At 36.2% G+C, this 24092-nt stretch overlaps 2 protein-coding genes across 2 annotated transcripts; both read left to right on the top strand.

The window, feature by feature from the left end:
• The first annotated feature begins 1869 nt into the window (after positions 1-1869).
• LOC136800114 (membrane-associated guanylate kinase, WW and PDZ domain-containing protein 2-like) lies at positions 1870-23325 on the top strand. The gene is made up of 21 exons (XM_067056728.1): positions 1870-2037; positions 2341-2490; positions 5675-5791; positions 6194-6389; positions 6695-6787; positions 7135-7241; positions 7725-7782; positions 8065-8163; positions 8700-8985; positions 9332-9578; positions 10108-10266; positions 10998-11412; positions 12126-12243; positions 12612-12834; positions 17646-18005; positions 18302-18441; positions 18939-19124; positions 19325-19508; positions 19862-19995; positions 20210-20345; positions 21014-23325. Exons 1-21 carry the CDS (start codon positions 1905-1907, stop codon positions 21097-21099), a joined length of 3627 nt encoding a protein of 1208 aa, XP_066912829.1. The 5' UTR covers positions 1870-1904; the 3' UTR covers positions 21100-23325.
• Positions 16041-17203, top strand: LOC136800164 (ficolin-1-like). The gene has a single exon (XM_067056781.1). It carries the CDS (start codon positions 16168-16170, stop codon positions 17083-17085), a length of 918 nt encoding a protein of 305 aa, XP_066912882.1. The 5' UTR covers positions 16041-16167; the 3' UTR covers positions 17086-17203.
• Positions 23326-24092: the final 767 nt, after the last annotated feature.

Here is a 24092-nt window from a genome sequence, read left to right as displayed (position 1 = left end):
CAATTAAGCACAGAAGAGTACCTTTTCCTGCACCATTGTACCGAGTACATCTTCAGTGTTGTCAGTCTTTTCCATAGTTCATATTTTTTAGACCACTGATTAGTCTGGTGAAAGACATTTGAATTAGTTCAATTGATTGAATAATTCCTATTTCATGTGGATTCCATAATTGGGTGCAATAATCAAGGTGGAAGATGTCAAGTGATTTCTACAATATGACCATAACTTCTTATCCCTGGATTCAAAAGTTTGCATGATCCAACCCACCAGCTGTGTGGCTATTTTGATCACTCTATTGATATGTTCTTTGTAGTTTGTGTCATTTGAAATCATCACTCCTAAGTCCTTAACAATTTCCTTTTCTTCAATAATCTTTGATTGCTGTGTGAAGTAGCAGTGGTTTTGTTCAGCAAGGGACCAACTTTTGAAATTATATTTGTCAAATTTGAAATATTCCCAGTCTTCCATACCACTGCTGACCCTTCTGACAAAAATGAGAGTTAAATGACATTTGGAAAGCTGTTTCACCTGAACAAGCATTTCTGGAAATAAGATTTATAATTATTATGTCACTAGGTAGACAACATGTTCAGAATCACAGTTCAAATGTCACCTAATTCCGTACTACTCAGATATTATTGAGCTCCTAAAAGATTTTGCTTTAGTGTTAGAAGGACAATCAAACAACATGTCTTCTGACATGCTTTAGATTGACCCCCTGCCTTCTCCTCCAGACTCTTTGAGGCTTTTGCCAGCAATATGCCAGGGCTCGAAATAACAGTCGGACATCGGACATTGTCTGACCCAAATAGCTTCATGTCTGACCCAAACATCATAATATTCAAGCCAAAGCAACCCTGATCGGACATTTTGTCCGACCCACTTGAAATAGTTATTTCAAGCCTTGATAGGCACGTCAGAAAACACCATGCAATGTTCTTCATTCGTTGCTGTGAGCAGTTCATCCATTTCTTACAAGGCTTTCTCAATGTTGGCAAAGGCAGGATGATAATAGCATAATGCTCTCTTTGGTTCATCTCGTATTGGTTCTCTAGTCTTCAAAATTTCTTGACAGACTAGTTTGTCACTACCTTGTTTTTTTAGCTAGTAGCATCTCTGAGGCACTTCAGAAAAGATTGTTCTGAACAGATGTTATTTTTAAGCGCGGTTCCTGGCCATGTCTTTTTTGACTGAAATGCGTGGCAGGAGGATGCTTCAAATACTGATGGGCATCAGTAGGTTTGACATACAAGTCTATCACTACCTTAATAATTTGGGCATGTAAAAAGTTGAGAGAAGTCAGAGATTAAATTAGATAGAGGAATGGAAATTCTTAATGTATTTAATGAAGTCTTGGAGGTGCTCTTTCCCATGTTCTCAGATCATATAATATATATTTGAACAGTTTTGAAGAAATTCTCAGGTAATTATAATAAATATCCTTGTTTTGCCTACTATTTTTTCAAGGACATCATTTAACAGATCTCCAACCACGTGCTTTTAAAACAAAAGAAATCAGACATCAGTCAATGGCTGACCCAAAATGCTCCTTGTCCGACCCAAAAACCGTTATTTTCAAGCTAACAATGTTATTATATTATTATCAACACAGGAAGAATTGAATAAATCACCAGGGTGGGAAAAGTGCATTTTTCACCTTGGAACATGCAAAAATTCATTCAGGTGAGAGAATCATTCACTTTCCAAGGGACAACCCACATGGGTGATTCACTCATTTTTTCCTGGGCACAGAAATCAAATGGTTATAGGGATGTCTGAGATAGTCAAAAAGTTTGAAGAAAGTCAATTTTGAAGAATATTGTACAAATTTTGTTGATGTTTTATATTATTATTATTGATATTTTTAAGCTAAAGATAAATAAAGAGAAAGTATTACTAACACAATGCCAACAAAGCATTGGTCTACAAATGTAAATCAAGTCGTTGTTCAACGTGGATCAAACGGTAGTTTCAATCTTTGTATCGAGGGAGGTTCTGAATATGGCCAGTTTGTTGTTATAGGGGATATCCTAACAGGTTTGTATTATTGTTTTTTCAAATATTTGATACACTTGTTTTGATATTATATTGGTCAGTGGTTTATTTAAAAACTCATGTTCTAGAATCCAAGGGGAGGGTCCTATTTAAATTTTTGGTTGACTAAGGACACTATTCAAGCTTTGGCGTATTAATGTTTTTTTCAGAGTTACCAGATTCCTTGCTTTATTAAAATTAAGGGCTTTATAAAGAATAAGGGTTATTAGCTTACGAATATTACATGGTTTCCATAAACTAACTTCTTATCTAGTGTAAGGAGAAATTTTAAACCTTTCTCCTTAGATAAAGTTATATACAGAAATGGCAGTCTTTCTCCTGGTGAAATTATCCTACAGATCAATGGCACGCATGTGGCTGGCTATACACAGACAGATGCCATCACACTTATCAGAGACAGCCCTGCACAGCTGAATATCACATCTGTTGTTGCCGGTAAGTCAAATTCTTTCTGGTTTTTAAGGGATACTCTTAATAAAGCTTGTGCTTTGAATTTTATGATAATCAAAATCAAAATAAAAGCTTGGGATCCTGAACTAATTATAATATATTATAAGTCATAGAGGGTGTTTATCTTCTCCTCGTAGAGTGCTCGATAAGTAAATAGAGCGTTACTATAATAATGAGTTGACACAATATCTTTGTTTCAAACTCAGAGTTTCATGGTGCTCAGGCACCAATCTTCACTTTTTTCACAATCTTTAATTTTCACTGAAGATTGGTGCCTGAGCACCATGAAACTCTGAGTTTGAAACAAAGATATTGTGTCAACTCTTTATTATATTATAAGTTATATAGTATAAACCATAGAGTAGAATGTTCTAACGAGACGACTCTTGGGGCTGCTCAAGAATCAGCATTTTCTGGAAAAAGAAAAGCTAGTTATTATCAGTTTAGTCAGGTTGTATAATTGATGGTATGGACACTCTTAAGGGTATCCCTCTCATTTTCATTTCTGCATATATGACCCAATCTAGTACCTCTGGCAATATAACCAGTGGCGGCCTGGCAGGGGGTGCAGGGTGTGCAGTGCACCACCCAGAAAGATCTGAGAGGGGCGCCAAAAGAGCTTTTCAAGGGGGCGCCAAAATTTTGTCGATGTTTAACTAGGCAATTTGGCGCCCTTCGGCACGTTTATAGCGCCTTCTATGAGTACAATGTTAATTTCTTTCGCATGCGGCGCTTTAATTTAACCTCTTGCATCCTTTCTCTTGAATTTTTCAAAACTTCTATCAATATTGAATCAGAAGTAAGAGAAGTGTTGTGTATCCACCAGGGGTTAAAGAGAATGTGTCGCCCTTATGAATTGGGCGTATGAGAGTGCTCTTCTGCGACCGCTGGAAATGTTTCTTTGACGGATACGAAAGTCAGTTTTGATGGATATCCAAGATGGCGGCTGTTGTTTCATTCGACATCTAAGTTTTGTTGCAAGAAGAGAAATTTAACATTATTTAGCAAACTCGAACAAATTTATTGCTCACTTTCCCCTAGTTACAAATGCTCACCCCTAAAATGAAAGATTGCCAAAATGATCAAAACTTGTTGATTCTCGCTGTGGTTTTTGTGGTCTTATACTGACTAACTTTCTCCGTTTTAGAAGATCTTTTAAGCTGTTTGACCTTTCTTACACCAAAAATATTTGCCTGCAGCGCCAAAATTAGAACGAACCCTTCTTCCCAACTTCTGCATTTTTGGGGGCTCTTTCAGCCATGATCTTTAATGGAAAGTAAAGTAAGACCAGCGGCGCTAAAGTTTTAAGATTATCAGGTAATTTTTCTGATAACAGTTTTAGAAAGCAAAAATATAGACTAAATCGACTTACTAGGTATAAAATTTCCATTTCTAAGATTAGGGGCGTTACTTTCAACCAGTCACTACTCTTACAGTTTAATATTTCTACCTAATGATGGAGGGCGCAAACAAGGACAAAAATACCAGGAGCGCCAATTTCATAGTTTGCACCACCAAGAAAATTAAGCCAGGCCGCTACTGAATATAACGTTAGTTTCTAGTGGGGGAGGGACTATATTTATGTTTAAGTAGTGTTTTGTAATATATGTTTGTAGTGTATGTACATGTGTACTTTACTTGTTTCGATAAATAAATAAAAAACATGACCCAATTTTAAATTTTCATTGTGTGGGGCCTTCAGACTCTGACAACTTGTCCTTTACTTTGAACACTTTCCAAAGTTTTCGATTTATTTCTTAATTTTGTAAGTCAGGGCATACTAAACAACTCGTTAACAACTCACTGAGTAATTAACTTTTACAAGTAGACAAAAACACTTAAAAGTTCATCAATGACGTTGCGTTGTAATCGGTATTTAACAACAGCACTTAACTAATTTTAAGTTGTTTGTTTTGAATAACTATAAGCAAGCATTTTGTTTTTATGTTCAAGTCGTTATAATCATATACCAAAAGATTTATATCACTTATCTCAAAGTATTTAAAAATAATCATTACTCCAACTCCCCATTTGTGCTTATGAGGCGAGAGAAGTTAATTGGTTTGTATGTAATCCTTGAACCATCCTGAAATATTGCCAGCATTTCATTTTTTTATGTTATGCCTTTTACGTTATACATATAACATGAACAGATCCACAAAGTTTTAATATTTCAATTGATCTCGACATTTTCCTTGCATGCATACTAGAAAAACAATCCAGAATTTTCTTTGATATGGCTTGCACATATCTTAATGTGCATCTTCATTTGATTCTAATGATTATAAGTCCCGCGGGGGGGGGGGGCAGCTGGGCAAAAGGACCGACGGGTATGTGCGGGTCCTAAGGGTACCTTTTCCAATATGTTTAAAATGCACTGTAAGGGTTGGAAAAACTAGAGATGCACTGTAAGGGTAGAAATTTCAGAAAATTCTTGAAAAATCTAGATATTTTGACCAAAAATGCTAGAATTTTGACCATTTTTTGCACGAAAGGGATCGAAAATTTGGGGGAAAATGCACTCTAATGGTATGATTTTCACTGATTTTTGCTGCACTGTAAGGGTGCAATTTCAAAAGCCAATTTTTGGCCCGCACATACCGTCAGTCCGCAAACCCAGTGCCCCCCCCCCGGGTTATAAGTATATTTTAGAGTCTTTCTATACAAATCCCTATTTGAAAATAAAAAGAAACAAAAATGTCAACCGAACCTTGCTTTTCATCAAAAGTACTTCAATGATTTTAAAAGAAAATATTTTTGAAAGTTAACCTTTTTTTCCTCTCTCTACTGTTTTAATGTGGCAAATTTAGAACCAACCAACGTTTTTGCATTTTGATTTTATTCAATTTGTTTAAAGATTTAAGTCAAATTAATAAATTGTAATAAGGGGTTTAGTTGCAAAAAGAACTGCAACCTATTTGCCTGACGATTACATAGCATGAAACACTTTGTATCAATTTCAAGTGATTTTGAGCGAGCATTTAAAATTTCCTATTTTGAATATTGAAGGAAATGAGTAAGTATTTACCTCACTGCAATAACTTTCCATCATAACTCGCTCTTTAATTTTTAAAGATCGATGATTTTATGGCTAAAATATAATTAATATTGGCGCGTTTTGCATCTCTAAAATTGAAAAATATCATTTGTTCTTGTTTTATTTTTACAGCTCTAGGTATCACAAGAGATTTAAGGAAATATCTTGGCACACGATTTCAACGTGGATCCGTCGACCATGAATTACAACAAACTATACGCGATAATTTATACATGAGAACTGTCCCATGTGAGTGGTATCATTGAATTTATTATTGGTTTTTATCAATGTTTTTTTTTTCTATCTTTGATTGATTCTGGGATGTGGACTATTTAAAAACTGTTATATTCTAAATCTCAATGTTTTTTTTTAGGTTTGAGTATTAGGGTTTTGTCTGTTTTTCATTCATTGATATAGACATGATAGAGTTATCAAGTTGATACCTCATCTGGCTTTCTTTGGTCAAAATTCTCCTACTCAAATTCTATCTTGTATCTTGGCCATGGGGGCTACGACATTCAATGATGCCCACTGACAACGTTATCAAGTTCATAAAGAGCATAACCTCTAATATACACTAAACCTCTTGAATGGGCCAATGATCGAAAGGTTTAACAGTGAGATTTTAAAACATTTCATATTGGTCTACAGGCACAACAAGGAAACCACGTCCAGGAGAAGTGCCAGGTGTTGATTACGAATTCTTGACTGTCAATGAATACTTAGAATTAGAGAAATCTGGCAAGCTGTTGGAAAGTGGTTTCTACGAATCAAATTATTATGGGACGCCAAAACCACCTAAAACTCCAATGACACCGGGAACTGGCACTATCAGAAGGCCAAAAGCGTAAGTTTTACAATTTTTTTGGAATCAAGCATGGTAAGCATAAAAGCAACATGTCTTTGTTTTTAGCTTGAAAATTAGTTTCTTTTGAGATTTCTTTTTTTTGATGTCAAAAATAGTGGCGTGAAAGTTCCAGTCCAGGAGGTACGGAGAGCCTGGTTTTCAACAAAATATCTCTGCGCAAAGGGACCTTGCAACCAATTACCAAGTAAACTGTTTGGTAGATGCTGGTAGATGTTTTCTGTTTGCTTTTATTTTACATACATGGCTCAATTGTTTTTAAACCAAACTATGGATTTTCTTTATAGGAAAAAGAAGGAAGTCAAAAAAGAAGACTTAGAACCGTTACCCAATAATTGGGAAGTTGCTTTTACTAGGGATGGTGAACAGTATTTTGTGGAGTAAGTATACTTTGTCTTGCTGCAAGAGACTTAAAATGTAGTCTGCGACCGCAGTCATCGTAATATGGTGTGTATGGAAAGCTTTAGAACCTTGAAATTGAGCTCAATGAAATTTGAAATTTGAAACTTTTAACAGCGACCAAGTTTTTAACGAATTCCTTTATAAAAACCTTGAAAAGGAGAGATTGATGCAAATTGTATGATGAATTTTTTAAAAGCTGTGTCGAATAAACTACAATCTTTTTAGATAGGTCCTGTTTGGAAATTTCGAAACCTCGATAATATCTCCAAATTTCTGTTTGTTAATTAAAGTACTAAACCATTCTTTGTCGTTGTAACCCTTTCAGTCACAACTCGGGACGTACTCAATGGGACGATCCACGTAAAATGAGCAAAGCCTTATCCACCTCACGTTTACCGACAACCAACACATTAAAACAAGATGAAGACAACGGTATACTTTATAACATACTTATTTTAAACACCTTTTAAAAGAATTCCTGTTTGTAGTGCGCAGAGTTGATTGATTTTGACAATCGGCCAAATAAAGTTTCTTCAGGAGTAAGTATTTAAGCCCATTCGCTTTAAGCGTAAACTAATCGTTATTTTGCTTGCTATTTTTTCAACAAAAGTTTCAGTTCTAACATATTATATATACCGTTGAAAAGATATTTCAGAGCACTATAATATTTAAGAAGAATAATTCAAAGAATTTTAAATAATGAAGATGAAAAATAAAGAAGAAGATAATGAACTTTTAGTGCTAAATAAAACTTTATTTTTAGTACAGTGGAACTTTGAAGCATCCTGATTTCAATTATTTTTCACATTGAGTTACTGCATAGAAAGTTTTGTAGGCCGGAAGTATATCCCGCAACTTTGCACACGTTTGCGTATAGACTTTAATCGCTCTTTCTTTCTATTGAATTTTATTTAGATTTACCTCCTGGTTGGGAGAAAGTTACCGATCCAAAATATGGTACCTATTACATCGAGTAAGTTGTGCTAAAACTAACTTATGAATTATGAATCGGAATATTGAACTTACAGTTGACTCTCGCTAATTCGAACTCTAACGAAGAATCTAATTTGTTCGAACTACAGAGAGATTGGAATTATAGAAAGCATTTAAGAAAGTTTCTTCTTGACGGGGGCTGAAAATTAGATCGAATCATAAAAAGATTCGAATAATAGAAGTTCGAACTAGCGAGAGTGCGCATACAGATAAATTATTTCTAAATTCGAGGAGTTTGAGAAAAATCCCCTTTCTTTTTCAGTCACATCAATCGACGTACACAATACGAAAAACCTGAAGTTTATCACCGTCGGAAGAATAGCCAAGGAAGTCGAAGTGTCAGTCAAGATCAAACTGATAGGTACGCGCCTGGTCCTATTATGAATGAATTCAAATTTGGTTGAAAAATTGTCTTAGTAGTATTCTACTATCACGTTTTTGAATTTAACATTGCGTTGGTTCATGAGAATTGATCAGAAATTTTATTTTTTGGACACTCTTTTGATTCGAAAAATCTATCTAGGCCCTAAGCACATTTTTTGATGAATGCACAATCGAAGATGATCTTTGAGAAATGGCTTGGTGAAAAGGAAAATAATAACGTGGACAAACATAAGAATTGATCGGTTTAAATTCGAAGTTAAGCTTCCATTGCCATATAATAGAAGCCGACAGAAATTAGAAGGACTAAATAGGTGAAAAGCAATACCTAAGGTTTGAAGCTTGTCGAACAGAGATTGTCTCGCACGGGAATATGTAGATCAGTGCAGGAAAAAGTTCTTTGTATTTACATCCACAAAAGGGGGCAAAAGTGTCAAGAAAACCATGCCTAAATTACTGCTTTAAAAAGTGTTGTAAATTGTCTCTAGCCTTCACAAATCTTTCGTCTTTCTACAGAGTGGATAGCCAAGCTGCAGCTCGTAAAAGTTTAACCATCGATGCTCGAACACTTCAAGGAGAGACGTTTCGCGTCAGTATGAGGAAAGGCGCCAAGGGGTTCGGCTTCACTATCGTCGGTGGTGAACAACCCGGAGAAGTCCTCCAAGTGAATAACATCGTACGGGGAGGGGCAGCGGACACTGATGGTCGACTGAGAACGGGTGATATTATCATGAGATTGAATGGTCGTAACGTGTTGAGTTGGTCACACGCTGATATTATCAGGTTCCTTCAACAAACAAGGGTAAGTGTGATTTAAGACTCGATTTTGTCGCGTATAGATATTTTTCCTTTTTAAATTGATGAGGTTTTATACAAAAAAATAGAATCCCAAGTGAACGAGTACAAAGTTTTTCAAATCTTCAATATCTTCATTTCTATTATGTACTGTGGGTAATAAGTACCATTTTCATTGATAATTTTATTGATGATTTTATTGATGATTGACTCTTGATCAAGAAAAAGAAGTTATTCTAGAACTGATCTCGACTTGACATTGCCGTCTCGAATTACTATTCCCTACAACATCCCCGCACACATAAAAGAGTTTTACAGCATAAGAAAATGTCATTTTTCTATCTATATTATAGGTCGGTGAAATGGTTGAATTGGATTTAGTCCGTGGTTACCCTCTACCATTTGATCCTGCTGACCCAGCTGTCAAGAAAGTAGGAACTTACAAAGTCATCAATGGTGACTCTATATCTCGATCACCTTCATCGAACAGTCTTGGACCTTCTAACAATTCGAATACAATGCCCAAACAAAGCTCTGATAACAAATCGAATGGGTATAATTCGGATGGTGAAAGCATCAAAAGAGACAATCGATTAGGAGGTAATCAGACAATTGGGCATTTTTTTATAATTCGCTGTTGATTTTTTTTTGGTTTGACTTTTTCTTTGTGAAGATTAAGATAACCAATCCTAGCAGGTTAATGGTACACAAACCCTACTTACATGGTATGGTTTTAGTGAATTGCAGCACTGAGTCGAAATCAAACCTTGAGCTCGTAAGTTGTTCTCGTAATGGTGATAACTTTTTTGAGACAGTGTTCAGTGCTGTAGCAACTGGGGGGCAAGCAAAGTTTTTCTTTTTTAATTTGTCATAATTGTCAAAATTGAGTGCATTTTCAAGCAATCTAGAGCTCAAATTTTCAAAATTTTCCCCTCGGGCCAAACCATGGTTGGCCCTCGCGGTGGTGTCACTAAACTTCAGCCCCCACAATATGAAAACGCTTCCTACGGCACTGAGTGTTTAATCATAGGGCTTCCTCTTACTATCCATATACGTTTTTTGTCTTTTTCTTCCAATGTTTTTTCTTCTGTTTTCTGAAAATCTTTCATATATTTATGATTCATTTTAGCTACGACGCCAGTTGCTTTCAGAAGTGGGCCACCACAATACAAAGTGGTGTCCGTGGTCCGGGGACCCAATGGCTTCGGCTTCACGATTGCCGATTCCCCTTACGGACAACGTGTCAAGGAAATAATCGATCGGAACCGATGCGAAGGTTTATCACAAGGTACATTTTATCAGCTTAATTGCTTGGTTCTCTTTTAATCATCACAAGTTCGTAATGATTTCACTTAAAATACTCTCTCCCAAAAGTCGAAGACTTCAATCTTTTATGTTCAAATTACTGCTCTTTTGAAATCGTAACGAACTCAATCTTTGCCTTTTTGTAGTAGTTAGATCAAATTTAGTAAACACAATTGACAATGTATAGCCCTCCCGGTTATTACCATAATGGCTTTATGGCAACTCCTTAAACACAATTGACATAAAAAAAATTCTGGTTCTGGTCCGTAAAATAGACATCTACAAGAAAATTTCGGACACCAAACACAAGTAGATTCGGAAACTTCAGACAAAGTGCTATATGATGATATATGTTTGCACGTTCCTCTACGACTGCCTTAGACGACCTCCCTCAGCTGCCGAGCTATTACGTCAGTCCTATTACGTCAGGCCAAAACACTGAACTCTTCTGATTCAAAATAATTCTCAGTTCCTTTCATGAGAAACCTTCGTTTTAAATACTCTCTGAATACTCTTATTCGAACAAATTGGACGTCCCACCCAGTTTCATTTTAGTCAGTTTTAGTGAGAACTAACTGTAATATTTTTATGACGCCGAGTTTAGTTAAGTAAAATCTTATCCAACATTGGATCAAAAAACCTCAAAAAGCCTTTAATTGACTTCTAGACCACATTTTGTTCTTACGTACGTATTTTGTCTTTTCATTATTCCAGGTGACGTCATCATTCGCATCAACAGCACAGTCGTCCACAATCTGGACCATGCTGAAGTCGTGGAAACGCTCAAAGCATGTCCCAAAGGTCAACCCACCAATTTCCAAGTCCAACGTTCTGGTATTCTTACTGTCGTCAAAACCATGCCAGGACCCTTAGCTGGACGTAAAAACCATCCACCAAGGCCAAAATCAATGCCGAATTTCGACGACCAGTTACAGTTCAGTCAACAACCAGCTATAGTGAAGCCAGTTGGAGTTAGGAGTAGCTCAAGTATGGGTATTATCGCTACCAATGGAGAAACAAGTGATAATGCAAATAGTAATACCACTTATGAGGCGCGTTCTCACCCTCAAGTATCGAACGCAGGAGATGGCTATAAATCGCTGAAACGCGCTGTACAATCACATTCAAGGTTTGTATTTCTTTGTTAAATCGTCCATTTGCTTTAAGTGTGAACTCTTTTTACTAGCATATGGAAAGGACTCTTAAGGGAATTACTCTAATTAGTGTCCATCAGGATTGATTAAACAACTTGTAATGCCAGTAGTCGTTGCATTCAACTTGGGGTTTCCCTAGAAGGAAGACATTGCATTGCTAATCGAACCTTGAATATGACTTCGAATCACTGACCTTTATATAACCCTGGACCAAACAATATCTGCCATCTTTGATTGGAGTTTTTTTAGAATTGGTACCCAAGGAGAAGCCATTGCAATGTTAAAAATTAACGTCTAACGCCGCTACATCATCAAAAGAATTTGAAGAAAAGTAGACCTAGCGCTCTCGATGCAAATACACCGCTATCGAGTAGTGCCGACATTAGGGTACCAATTTTCAAAAAACTCCGATCAAAGATTTTGCTTGGCTGGGATTGAGAAGCTTTGTCCAGGGTTATATAAAGGTCAGTGCTTCGAATGCGTGATTTGGTTTGCTCCCAGCTTAAACAGAAGAAAGAAGCCGTTGTAATGCAACAAAATAAATGTTTGAGACAACCTTGGAAAATGCCACGTGCATAAACCATTCAACAAGAAAGTTCAAATGTTTGAAGAACCATGTTTGATGGTTTTCTCCCAGCTTAAGATTCAAATAAGTGAGAATCCACTTTAACTTCTCTCTTTTTCACAGGGATACAGATGGAAGCACTGTATCAGGTGCTGGCTTCACTGATCACGTGATCACATTGAACAGAGGAGCTGGCGGTTTCGGCTTCCGTATTATTGGTGGTCAGGAAGAAAAAACGCAGGTATAAATGCCGTCTCATAATAGAGTTATGAAGTCTCTATGTATGATAGTAGTATGTCAGTAAAGATCAAACTAGGGTTTTTTTACTGTCGTACCGTGCCACTGCAGAGCATTTTTCGAGACTTTTTTCGTAAAAACTGAACCTTCTGAGTGGATATCTGGTCAGAGCAACAAGAGCAACGTATCAACCGTGGTTTTCACTTTAGAGCCCTTTTCCCCGTTATAAAATGCAGTGCAACTTTTGTGTTAAATCTTAAATAGTCAGGAGTTATGACCACAAGTGCCCAGTATGGTAAATGATCTTTTCAGAGCGTGTATATACGTCCCTCGCCCTCGTCCCTCTAAAATTTTTTTTTCGGCTCTCATCAGGTGGCCATTGACACCATCGTGCCAAACGGTGAAGCTCAAAATGACGGACGTCTACGTAAAGGTGACATCATCTTAGCCGTTGATGGAACCAACGTTGTGGATGCAAGTCATAAACGTGTTATCACGTTAATGCAAACGGCAGGTTCCAAAGGCAAAGTGACGTTAAGAGTGAGGCGACAAGACGACACAACAACAACGGCGACAACGACAACGACAACACCAGGTATGTCTTACACCTGATTTACTTCTCGCTTATTATTCTTCATGCTTTTCTATTCCTCTACTAAGTAAAAATTATTATCAGCCTATATTCGAGAAGATCTCGTTATATTTCTTTTGATATTCATTCTAAAATGTCATATGCATATTTCAAAATCCTATCAACTTTCGAACCAATCACATGCTGTTGCATCCCACGAATGCATGCTATGGATCCTAAAGTTTGCACCCCTCCTACTAATACGTACATTATTTCTCTTTGATAAAGCGTTTACTCATTTCAATTTTGCTTTTCATTCCTCAACCATTGCTCGAATTTTAAACTAGCTTTCATTTAATGAAAATATATTTCCGAGCACTTTAATCGCAAAAATGAGAAAAATTCAAAATTTTTAAAAAAGAACTTTACATACAGTACATACAATACAGTGTATAAGAACTTTGAATTTTGCTGATTCTAAAGCAAAAATATATTATTAATTTCGCTTAGCGAAAGTATTACGATAGCCTTCCGTGTATGTATGTATGTGGCGAGACATTTTTTGGGGCGCAAATTATGGCGTGGGCGTTTGGCTGCGGGCGTACTACGGGCAATATTCTAAAGGTGGACTCACTCACAAAGATAAAAAGTGATAAAAACAGGGCTTTTCTTAATAAATAAAATACGCTAGGCGAAGTAACCAAGTTTTTGTAAACATTCATCGTGAGAACTTTTTAAATGGCTGCTTGATTATTAATGCACATGCTTTTGTGCTTTTGAAACTTGCTGCTGCTGTATAAATTTTAATCATGTTTTCTGGTCCTTTGTAGAGTGTTTAAAGAGGTTTAATATTTGTTTACTACTAAGTATTTTATGTTTGTGTAGTTAGTGAATGCACCAACAAATTGATCATGCTCAGTAAGTAGGAGTTAATTTTCCACAAGAAACAACAACATTATTAACCCTCTCTTCTCTTCTTCTCCAAAACTACAAACAGCACAGGTATGATCTTTTTCCTTTTTTCACCAGATAGTTATGTGTTAATAGTGAAACCAGTTGTGACAAGCAGTCAGTTTTAGCAAGTACCGTGAAGTCGGGTAACTTGCATCAGTGGAGGCTAACTTATATATTGCATAGGCATCAAATGACTGACCCATCAAAGCAGCAAAATTTCAAAACAAATGAACTCCACTTGCAGCTCTAGCCTACCATTTTTGTTTTGATTTAACTTTGTATTTTAATGACCAAACGGGTCATTCATTTGAAGGCTATGCATGTTAGCCTCCACTGATGCAAGTTGTTACCCGATCTCACGGTATTGCTTAGAAATCATGTCAATCGTGAATTGAAATTCAGCAATCATTTTTGTATAATCGAAACAACCCTGCCTAGACACTGCCGTACAGTGTCATTGTACCGTGATTTATGGTGGGTAAGGTGGGGTGTACAGTACAGTAGATTTCAAATTAACCTATTTTCACCGCCGTACAAAGGACATTTAGATCCAGCCCCACCGTACACCACCGCACAATGTACAGCGGTCCCTCGTTAATGATGACAGTTTTTTATCCGATGAAGTTTGATTGGTGTTCGATGAGTTTTGTTAGTAAAAGTTCCAGCTTCCCAATGGGATGATAGATATTGGCTCGCTCTTTAAGCTTTAGTGTGGGCGTCTGCTATTAAGCCGTCGAAATGTAAAAAGAATGGGCAACAAGGTAATAAATCAAACTAATCAAGCTTCAATCAAACTAATCAAGCTTCAATCAAACTTCACCGATCTTGATACACCTCTTGCTAATTAGGATTTTCACTTTGAATCATGGTACCGTTGTTTGTATAAGATTCCCATTTCCGCACTAAGATTCTTGTCTGCTTGTTACTTTTCTGGAATCTTTCCCCTACAGTATATATTTTTCACGGGATGAACGGCAAGAGATTGGGGAGGGTTTGTTTAAAGCAGTTATAAAGGAGTCAAAGGTTAATCTCAAGGAGTATTATTTCTTTAAAGCTTAAAGTTGGCTAGTTTTTACCCTGCAATTTTCTAGTCCAGAAGCTGGAGTTCAACTACTGCACTGCTTTTTGCCTAAGTTAATGGGCTCTTCCAGAAAATGTCTGTACATGGGGGTGGAGGATATAGTGTCTGGAGGGGGGGGGTAGTGAAAAATCTACAAAATTTGCCCTGTCCTGGGGGGGGGGTAAACTTGCTCTCAATGGGATCAACTGATGCTTGTCCGGGGCGGGGGGGGGGTTAGACCTGCTGTCCGGGGGATCAAAAGTCACAATGTCCAGGGGGGGTTTCCAAAAAATGTTATATCCTTCACCCCCCCATATTCAATTTCTTTCTGGAAAAGTCCATTGATCTTGATGGTGGTGGGCCATCATTCATATCAGAAAGCGAAGATAGTATACAACAGATTTTTCTGACTAGCCATTTTTCTCAATTTTAGATAAATTCTACTGTTTATAGAGAGAAGTAGATATAAACTTTGCGCAAGTGAAAGAGGTCTTTATCACAAGTTCCTTCAAAGCACAAAATGAGGGTTCTGGCATCAAATTATGAAAAGTTCATTTTTTCTTCTTCATTTTCAAAAAAATTTAAAATTATTTTTTCTCAAAGTATATTGCAGTTCTCTGAATTATTCTGAATTGAAATTGTTTACGCTTTATAGAATGGAATTCTTTAGTCACATTTTTAAGGAATCTTTTTTTTAATGGATTGAGATTTTTCATTAAAAAAACATGGTATCTATGACCTGTATGTACAATACATTGTGTATATTTTGTGTAACGCTTCATTCAAAATGCATAATGCTGCAGGAGTCACGTTTCACGCATCTTCGTCGTTGATGTTCAAGTATTATGCGAAATTTTCGACTTTAAGTCGTCTTGTTATTCTTTCTATAGCTTTTTCGAGTCAAAAGTTTAAAATCTTAAAAGCCTCGTTTTCACGACCTCTTCAGTCACCTTAAAATGGAATTACTTTTCCTCAATTTCAAAAATCCCTCATTCAATCTAAATCAAGGGCTTGTACTATTACCTTCCACCCTTGTTTACTCACATGTCGGAAAGTGTCTAATAAACGTTACAAAAGAAGATTTGCCGCTTGCGCAAAGAAAATTTGAACATCTGAACATCTGATAAAATCAATGATTGCGATATTAAAAAATTCATCAAACTTAATTAAAACCGAAAAGTAAAGAATGAAATTTGAAGTCTTGGCTTGGTAGTCAACGACACTGCTAATGATTAATCGCAAGGAAACTGTAGACACACAAAAAAAAAGACAGAAAGCGTGTACTTTGAATCCATTTTAAACATCGATTGCGTCCAACCTCAGTGATTTGATTCACCTTTACCATGAAATCACATCTTATATTCCTGGCAATTTTGCTGCCAACCTTGGTAATATCAGACGATATCAGTCTACTGAAATCCCAGATTCAACAACTCCAAACTGAACTTGCGAAAGAAAAAGCAGAAATCAAGGTTTTGCAATCAAAAGACAAAGCACGAAACGGAATTTGTGGTATCAAATCAAACCCATGTGGATCGTGTCTATGTGTTGAAGACTATAATACGCATCAGAAGTATTTCTGCGATTGTCGCGCAAAACCGGCCAGAAAGGACTGTCGAGAGCATTATGACCAAGGCGAAAGAACCAACGGTTTGTACCAGATTATATTATTTGAATTAAATATTATCCAAGTTTTCTGTGACCACGAAACAGCTCCTGGCGGTTGGACGGTCATTCAACGCCGTATGGATGGCTCGGAGAATTTCTATCGCTCTTGGGAAGAATATAAAAACGGCTTTGGACAACTTCATCGGGAGCATTGGCTTGGAAATGAACATATATCAACCCTGACAGCCCAAGCTGCTATTACTGGATCGGAACTCAGAATTGATATGAAATTTGCTAAACGACAAACCGAATACAGTATGTTGTATGGTAATTTTGATGTAGGGCGTGAGAGCACGGGCTACCAACTTTACGTCGTTGACCGGAAGTCAAGTTTTGGTATGGAGTTGCACAATGGTATGAAATTCAGCACCTATGATAAAGATCAGGACCCAAATCCCGATTTCAACTGCGCTGTCACATTGCGTGCCGGCTGGTGGTTCCATGACTGTGAAAGCGATGCCAACTTGAATCAATCATGTAATTTAAACGGTCAATATGACATGCTCGAAATTTATTATGATTTGAGAAATGTTTTCTCGTGGAAAGCCAATTACAGGTTGGGAGTATCAGAAATGAAAGTCAGACGAAAATAATATATACTTGTCAAATTTAACTTTATTGTAAAAATTGTATGGTTTTTGTGACATTTCACCCTGATTGAGCAGTCATTAAAGAACCAGTGGGAACCTATGTGCCTTACAGATTTCTTTATTTGATGGTTATGATTTTAGAAATACAACAAAACATTTTACAACTTATATTTTTCGTTTTTCCTGTTTTTGTCTTTCCCTTGTTATGCTTCTTCTTCGTTTTTGGAATTCAATTTCCAGTTGAGTTGTCTTTATGGTGGTCTTTAAAGGAATGGTCGTATGGATTGGGGTATTTGAGGTTCTTACGTTGATATCTATTGTTTTCTTTGCTAAAAGCAGAATATCTCAACAATTAAAAAAAGCTTGGCAGAAAGGTTTTTCTTAAGACTATAGACGGAACCTTCAGGTCTTATAGTTGTCTGATTACCATAAAAGACTAAGAAATCTAAAGACTTATATGACTCTTGCACAAAGTGAAATATTTTTCTTAGAAATAAGTATGGTGCAACATCCATTTTCCAATTTGTGCAGCTAACTAATGTTTCCATCCTCCCTTCTTTCAGCTGAAACGAAACCTGTTGCTAAGGAGATCACATCCTCGTTACTCAACAACCGAGAACGTCGAAAATCGGACACAGAAAGTATCAATTCGGACAAGCAAGTCGCAGAATGGATCGAAGATACACAACGAGCGCGCAATAATAAACCGTATCGCGAGTTTGATCGAAGCAAACAAGCAGACAGTCTACGTAGCAAGAGTGAATCAAGCATCAATACGTCTGGGCGTCCGAAAAGTTGTCCACCGCCCATCGCGCCCAAGCCTTCGGCCATGTCGTCGAAAGAGATTGTTTTGAGTCGGAACGCGAATGAAGGTTTCGGTTTTGTCATTATGTCGTCACCGATTTCCAAAGGATCAGTTATCGGTGAGTGTAAATATGTAATTTTTGAAATATCCCTCAATTTGTTTGAAAGAATCAATTTTCTCATTCTGAAGTTGTTCTACTTGAACTCAAATAAAAAGTATATTGCGTGAGTCATCTTCAATTATGTGCTGAAGAAATGAAGTATTATAAACGTACTGAATACCATATTACTTCTTTTAAACGCCCCTCGAATAAACGCTCCTCATGAAATCCAAAAATTTAATAAAAACCCGGGGCGTTTATTCCAAGTAATAGAATACGGTATAAATTTCGACAACCTACGATTGTCTTATTAGGTCGCATCATCCCAGAAAGTCCTGCCGACAGATGTGGACAACTGAAAGTCGATGACCGTCTTTTATCGGTCAACGGAAACGACGTATCAGAACTCAATCATTCTGAAATCGTGTCGATGGTCAAGAACTCTGGTCTACAGGTTAGTCTATGGTATATGAGTTTTTACAATCTCGTTGGTGCTGGTTTATTTCTTTTGCAAGATTAAAATTTTTGGGTTATGTATGAAAGGAAAGTAAGAGATGCGAAAGAAATCTGATGCATGGTCATTGAAAATGAGTGTATTTTTAGGGATCAGAATGCCGATTGTACTTCAAAGAGCCAACTTTTGATACAGAAACTTTAGTTCGCTTTTTTACTGCATTTTTTGGAATCTACGTGAAATTCTGCGTCGATTGGTATACACTTTGAATGTGTTTGAAGCAAAACTCAGACCACAAATCAAACTTTCGATAAAATTTTAAGAGGTCCAATTTTTCGATTTCTGAAAAAGACTTGGCAGTGAACGTGTTAAGGGGGAATTTCGTAGAGAAACGTTAGACTTGTACCTGAGATTTAGATGCTGAGGCCAGCTAAACAGTAGAAGTTATTAATAAACATTTCATGTCCTAATTTCCACTTTAAAATTCATTTTTCCAGGTCACACTAACAATCGAAGGACCATTGAAAAGTCTAACGAACAACAAAAATCACGATGCAGGAGAGGACTTAGCCAGCCCACCACCTCCTCGGCCGGTCGTCCCGAGCAACTATAAACCCTCTTATAACAGTTACAACAAAACGGCTGATGCAAACCTCATTGAAGAATACAGGAAACAACGACAAGTATAAAATCAACAATTGTTTATAATAATTCAAAGCAGAGTTTCAACCAAGTCTTAAATGGTATTCCAATCAAGAAATTGAGAAGCGGATTTACATAAGCTACTCAGTTTATATCTTTTGAGTTGTTCATAAACCGTTAATCTTCTTTTGTAAAAGACTGAAAATTTAACTTCTGTTAATTTATTCTAAATGCTTTCTAGAATATGGATGAGTCTCGCCTTCAAGATATTCGTGATCGAGAATCACGTCAACCCATGCGGCCGAAGTCCGCCCCACTAGGCGCCCTCCAAAGCAACACCATGCCGAAAGGCGGTAGTGTGGGTGCGCCCAATGGACGTGTAGTGAAGCCAGCACCTGTTGAACAGACACAGGAAATTGTAACAGGTATTGATAGTTGTGGAATCTTATTCGGCATTCTTTTTTGCCAGGCTGTTTTTTAAATATCGAGTGAACGGCTGAGAGCAGTAATATCTCCTAAATGTAATGTGAATTAAAAGTATATTGGGGGTAAGCTTTGCCATGGTGCGCTGAATTTTGACCAAATTTAAACATTGTTCAATAATAGTAATACAGAGAAATAGTACCTCTCTTCCCATTAGAGGATATACAATTGTATTGTAAGATTTCATTATTTCGACTGTCTGAACCTCGCTGACGTAAGTTTGTTGTCATATTTTTGTTGAAAATCATTACGTAATCTAACTCTCTCAGACCATAAATTTCCCTATTTGTTTCAGGAGGAAGCACGAAAGTTGTTTTGAGGAAAGGCGAACGTGGTTTTGGTTTCAGCATCCGTGGTGGAGAAGGGATGCCTTTGTTTGTGTTAAGAATTGCTGACGGTGGTGCTGCATTCCTAGATGGAAGAATTAAGGTATCGATTCGTTCGTTCGTTCGTTCGTTCGTTCGTTCGTTCGTTCGTTCGTTCGTTCGTTCGTTCGTTCGTTCGTTCGTTCGTTCGTTCGTTCGTTCGTTCGTTCGTTCGTTCGTTCGTTCGTTCGTTCGTTCGTTCGTTCGTTCGTTTTCGTTCGTTTTTTTTTTAAAAATTTTCAAATTAATCTGCAACTGTCTTTTCTTTTACGTCTTAGGTTGGTGACGAAATCTTGAGTATCGACGGTAAAAATGCGGAGGTGATGTCACACCACCAGGCAGTGAATACCATACGTGATTGCAAAGAAACCGTCACCCTTCTCATTCGACGCCCTGTTAAACCTCTTGTTACAGGTAGGTTATCTTTTGCTTCATGATATGTGCCACTGCAGTTGTTACATGGGTAATCTCTTTTAGGTTTCTCATGATTTCTCATGCTACGTAATTTCATTATGGGAGGAAACGTACCTCTTCTTATAGGCTATACATTGTTCCAACTAAATTTTAGACTTTATAAGATAACTTTCGGTTTTTGCCATTTAACAATTGAAATAATGACCATGTTAAAATTTACACTCGTTTGTAAAATGTCAAATGAAAAAGAAATTTATTTCCTACAAACAGATTAATACTGTCTGTAACCCTTTTCATTTCATAACAATTTTCGTATCTATTGTTTTCATTTCCTACAATCGTTGGCAAAACATTTGAGACAAAAGGGATTTCCCTGTAAAACACCACAAATGATTTTTAAGCGCGTTAAACTACAGTTGGAAAGTAGAGTTTTAACTTTGACTTAGATTTAAGATTTAAAAGCTCAAAAATGTTCTAATATGGCTGAGAGCATAGCCTGGAAGCCACTGAACCCCTCTCGAATCGAAAAATTTACGCGAAAAAAGTGGTGCAATTCTTGCCGGAGCTTTAAATTCTGAAAAACGTTAAAATACCCAAAATTGACAATATATTTCGGCACTGATTGTAGCTTTATGAAGCATTTCATTACGATTCTGTTATTTTTTCAGAGGCTGAGCAGATACCGAATGGACACTACAACAATTCAAGGCCTAGAAACACTTCCTTTGAACGACCGAAATCTGGATACTATTAACTACTGTAGCGAATGATAAAGGAATGAACAGAACCGCCGTCCACCTATGGGCTGGTCTTTTTCTCAGTTGGCACACAACGTTTTTTCAACGTTTATCTAACGTTGTAGAGACGTTAGGGACGTTAGATTGACGTCAAAATAACGTTTTCTGCCGGCTGGGTTTGGTAATAGGAATCAGTTAGTTGGTAGAAAAAATTGTATCGATGTCACAACACTTTTCAGTTCAGAATCAGATCAGATCCCTGGTTTTAGTTGGATAGAAAAGCTATTTATTTATTGTGACATACACAATTTCTGGAAAAGACGTGCTCACAGTTTTAGGCATTTGATTTGAATTAATTATGATATCCCATTGTCGTCGTGTCTTACCACCATCTACTAGAGCCAAACTCCCAAAAATACATAGATAGTAAATAATAGTTATATATCTTGAAATTTGTAGATTTTAAATGTTTTTTCCTAACTTTTTTTTAAAAATCTGAACCCACCATAATATTATATTATTGATTCAAACGTCCATAGATCTAGTTTGGGGGCTTAAAAAGTTCCTGATAGAGAAGAATCAATTTCAAGCTTAACTTGTGCAATTATGGGTATTTTGCTGCACTTATATTGCAAAAATCATTGAAGCTTTTATTCTGGGTACAGTTAGATTTTATAATAAAATTTACGCACCTGTTTTTTTGTAACTAGTACTTTTAGTGGGTTGGCATTTTTGTTTTATGGCTGAAATGGATCATTGTGTAAAATGATTTGCAAAAAAAAGCAGGCTACAAACAAAATTTTCTATGATTGCAATGAAATCATTGTAAATCAAACTATTAATGGCGGCAACAAATTCAGCTCAAACTTAAAGGTTTTATTTTTACATAAGTGTCTTGCTTTTGTTATGTTATGCTGATATAAGCAAAAAAATGTTATTCTTTTCCAATCTTGCTCCACATCCGTGTCAATCCAATGTGAAAAAGCCTGTGAATTAAAATTGATGAGTAAGCAAACGATTTCACTCGTATTTAAAAACAAAACCTTCCAAATGATATGCTGTCGAATGTTGCAAGATTTTACTAAAATACAGAATCAAGAATATTGAAAAAAGTTACCTGTTGCTACATAGTGCCTTTCCATCATTTTTATTCTTTATTTATACCACAAAATACCCTTTTATAGAGATTATTAATTTACCATACTGTTTACACTGTTAAATTTGTTTTCCTCTACAACTTATATTTTGTTCATTGTTTTCTCTATTTTGAACACTTGGGAATGGTATTTTTCTTTGGATGACGATCTAATTCACAATCCTTGCAATGACAGTTGACATGACTGTAACGCCCTGAAACAAACTTCACGCATGATGAATTCACAATCCTTGCAATGATTCATGAGTGATTAGGATTTCTTGTCAGTTCAAAATTTTAGCGTCTTACCAACATGAAATCATTTTAAGAACACAATCAGTCCTCGTTTTGCATGATTCATTGTGACCGTGAAGAAGACTAGAACCTAGACCTTTTTAAAAAAAGAGTTGACCTTTCTGCACCAATGTGCTCTTTTTGACTCAAGTTTTGAAGCATTGTAATATTTTCACATAATACCTACGACCTTGTAAGTATTAATTGACCGATATATTTTCCTATTGTGTTAATACTTGAATATTTTAGGGTTTTCATTTTTGTTTTTGTATCCTTTATATCATATTTTTATTTGTTAACTTCTAGATTTTTAGCTACATCCATATTTACAGAGATATCTCTTTCTCAGCACATTTTTCCTGCTTTGTTTTATAAGGGTAATATGCTTATAACAATTGTTACTGCATAAGTTCTACCTGTTTATAATTCTTTAATAACTCGTCAATTATTTCATCATATAGACATTACCAGCTTTGATAGAGGTCAGAAATATGTGAATTAGGTATTGCCTTATTCTCAACTTCAGTCAATAAAAAGCTTTTTCGAACTCTGAGTCATTGTTTCTGTTGTCTTATCATAAAAAAATAGAAACTAGCAATGCAAAAAAAGCTCTTTTTTCGAGGAAGTTTATCACATATCAATATTTTTTCTTATATAAACTTTCAGTTTTGTATTTTCTGGTTACTTCCTTCTTTAAAAGTGCTTACCTCAGCACAATTTTTTATGATGAGGGTTTATCACACTACTAATGTTTTTTGTTTTTTTTGTAAAAATAAATAATGTATTTGTTTATTTCTAAATATCAAGATAATTATTCACACTTCTCCAATTATTAAATCATTTTTCTTTTCCCCTTTGGTTTGATCTAATTGCTTTGTAGTCTGAATCTCAAACCTTTACGGGCGAGGCCTTTTACACCTTTTGCAAAAAAGAGTACTGATACCTGGTCCGAGCCTAAAGCTGTCTATAAGACGAGCGATAAGCCAGTAGCATCCCGTGAGTGGGTGTCATCAGTGTACCCACCTTGGGGGTTTGATAAATGAAAAAACTACCTTTTGGTATTTTCCAGGATTTACGGACCTCTTAGAAACTTTTTAGCTCCATTAAACAAGGGTTTTCTATGGATTTGACTTCCATTTCTCCCATTTTGCATTTAAATTTAATTAGATTTTGTAAGAACTGATGCCCACTTGGATTTTGATTTTTCTTAACTTTCTGGGCATAAATTTCAATACGCTTACTCGGGGCACAAAAGGGACTTAAAATCAACATCCCATATGAAATCTGAAGCTGAAATTGTATTCTTTGTTTGTTGTTTTTATTTTTGGTTTAATGTCAGCCTCGTGATTTCATAAAGTTGTTCTAATAGAAAAAACGTGTATTTTCAAATTTTTCTGATTTTATTTTTTTTCAATGAGATTCGTTTAACTGGTGGGAAAAGTCACAACGTTTAAATTCATTCTTTTTTAAACATTTTGCTTTAGGAAGCATTTCGATATATAACAGAAAATCAAAGATAACCTTTCTTGGTTAGCGGAAAATAAAATTACGATCATAGAAAAAAAATATTTCTCACCACTT

This window comes from Clytia hemisphaerica, unplaced genomic scaffold (assembly GCF_902728285.1).
Source record: "Clytia hemisphaerica strain Z4C2 unplaced genomic scaffold, Clytia hemisphaerica genome assembly, whole genome shotgun sequence".
NCBI lineage: Eukaryota > Metazoa > Cnidaria > Hydrozoa > Leptothecata > Clytiidae > Clytia > Clytia hemisphaerica.
This window is presented reverse-complemented; position numbering and strand designations above follow the sequence as displayed.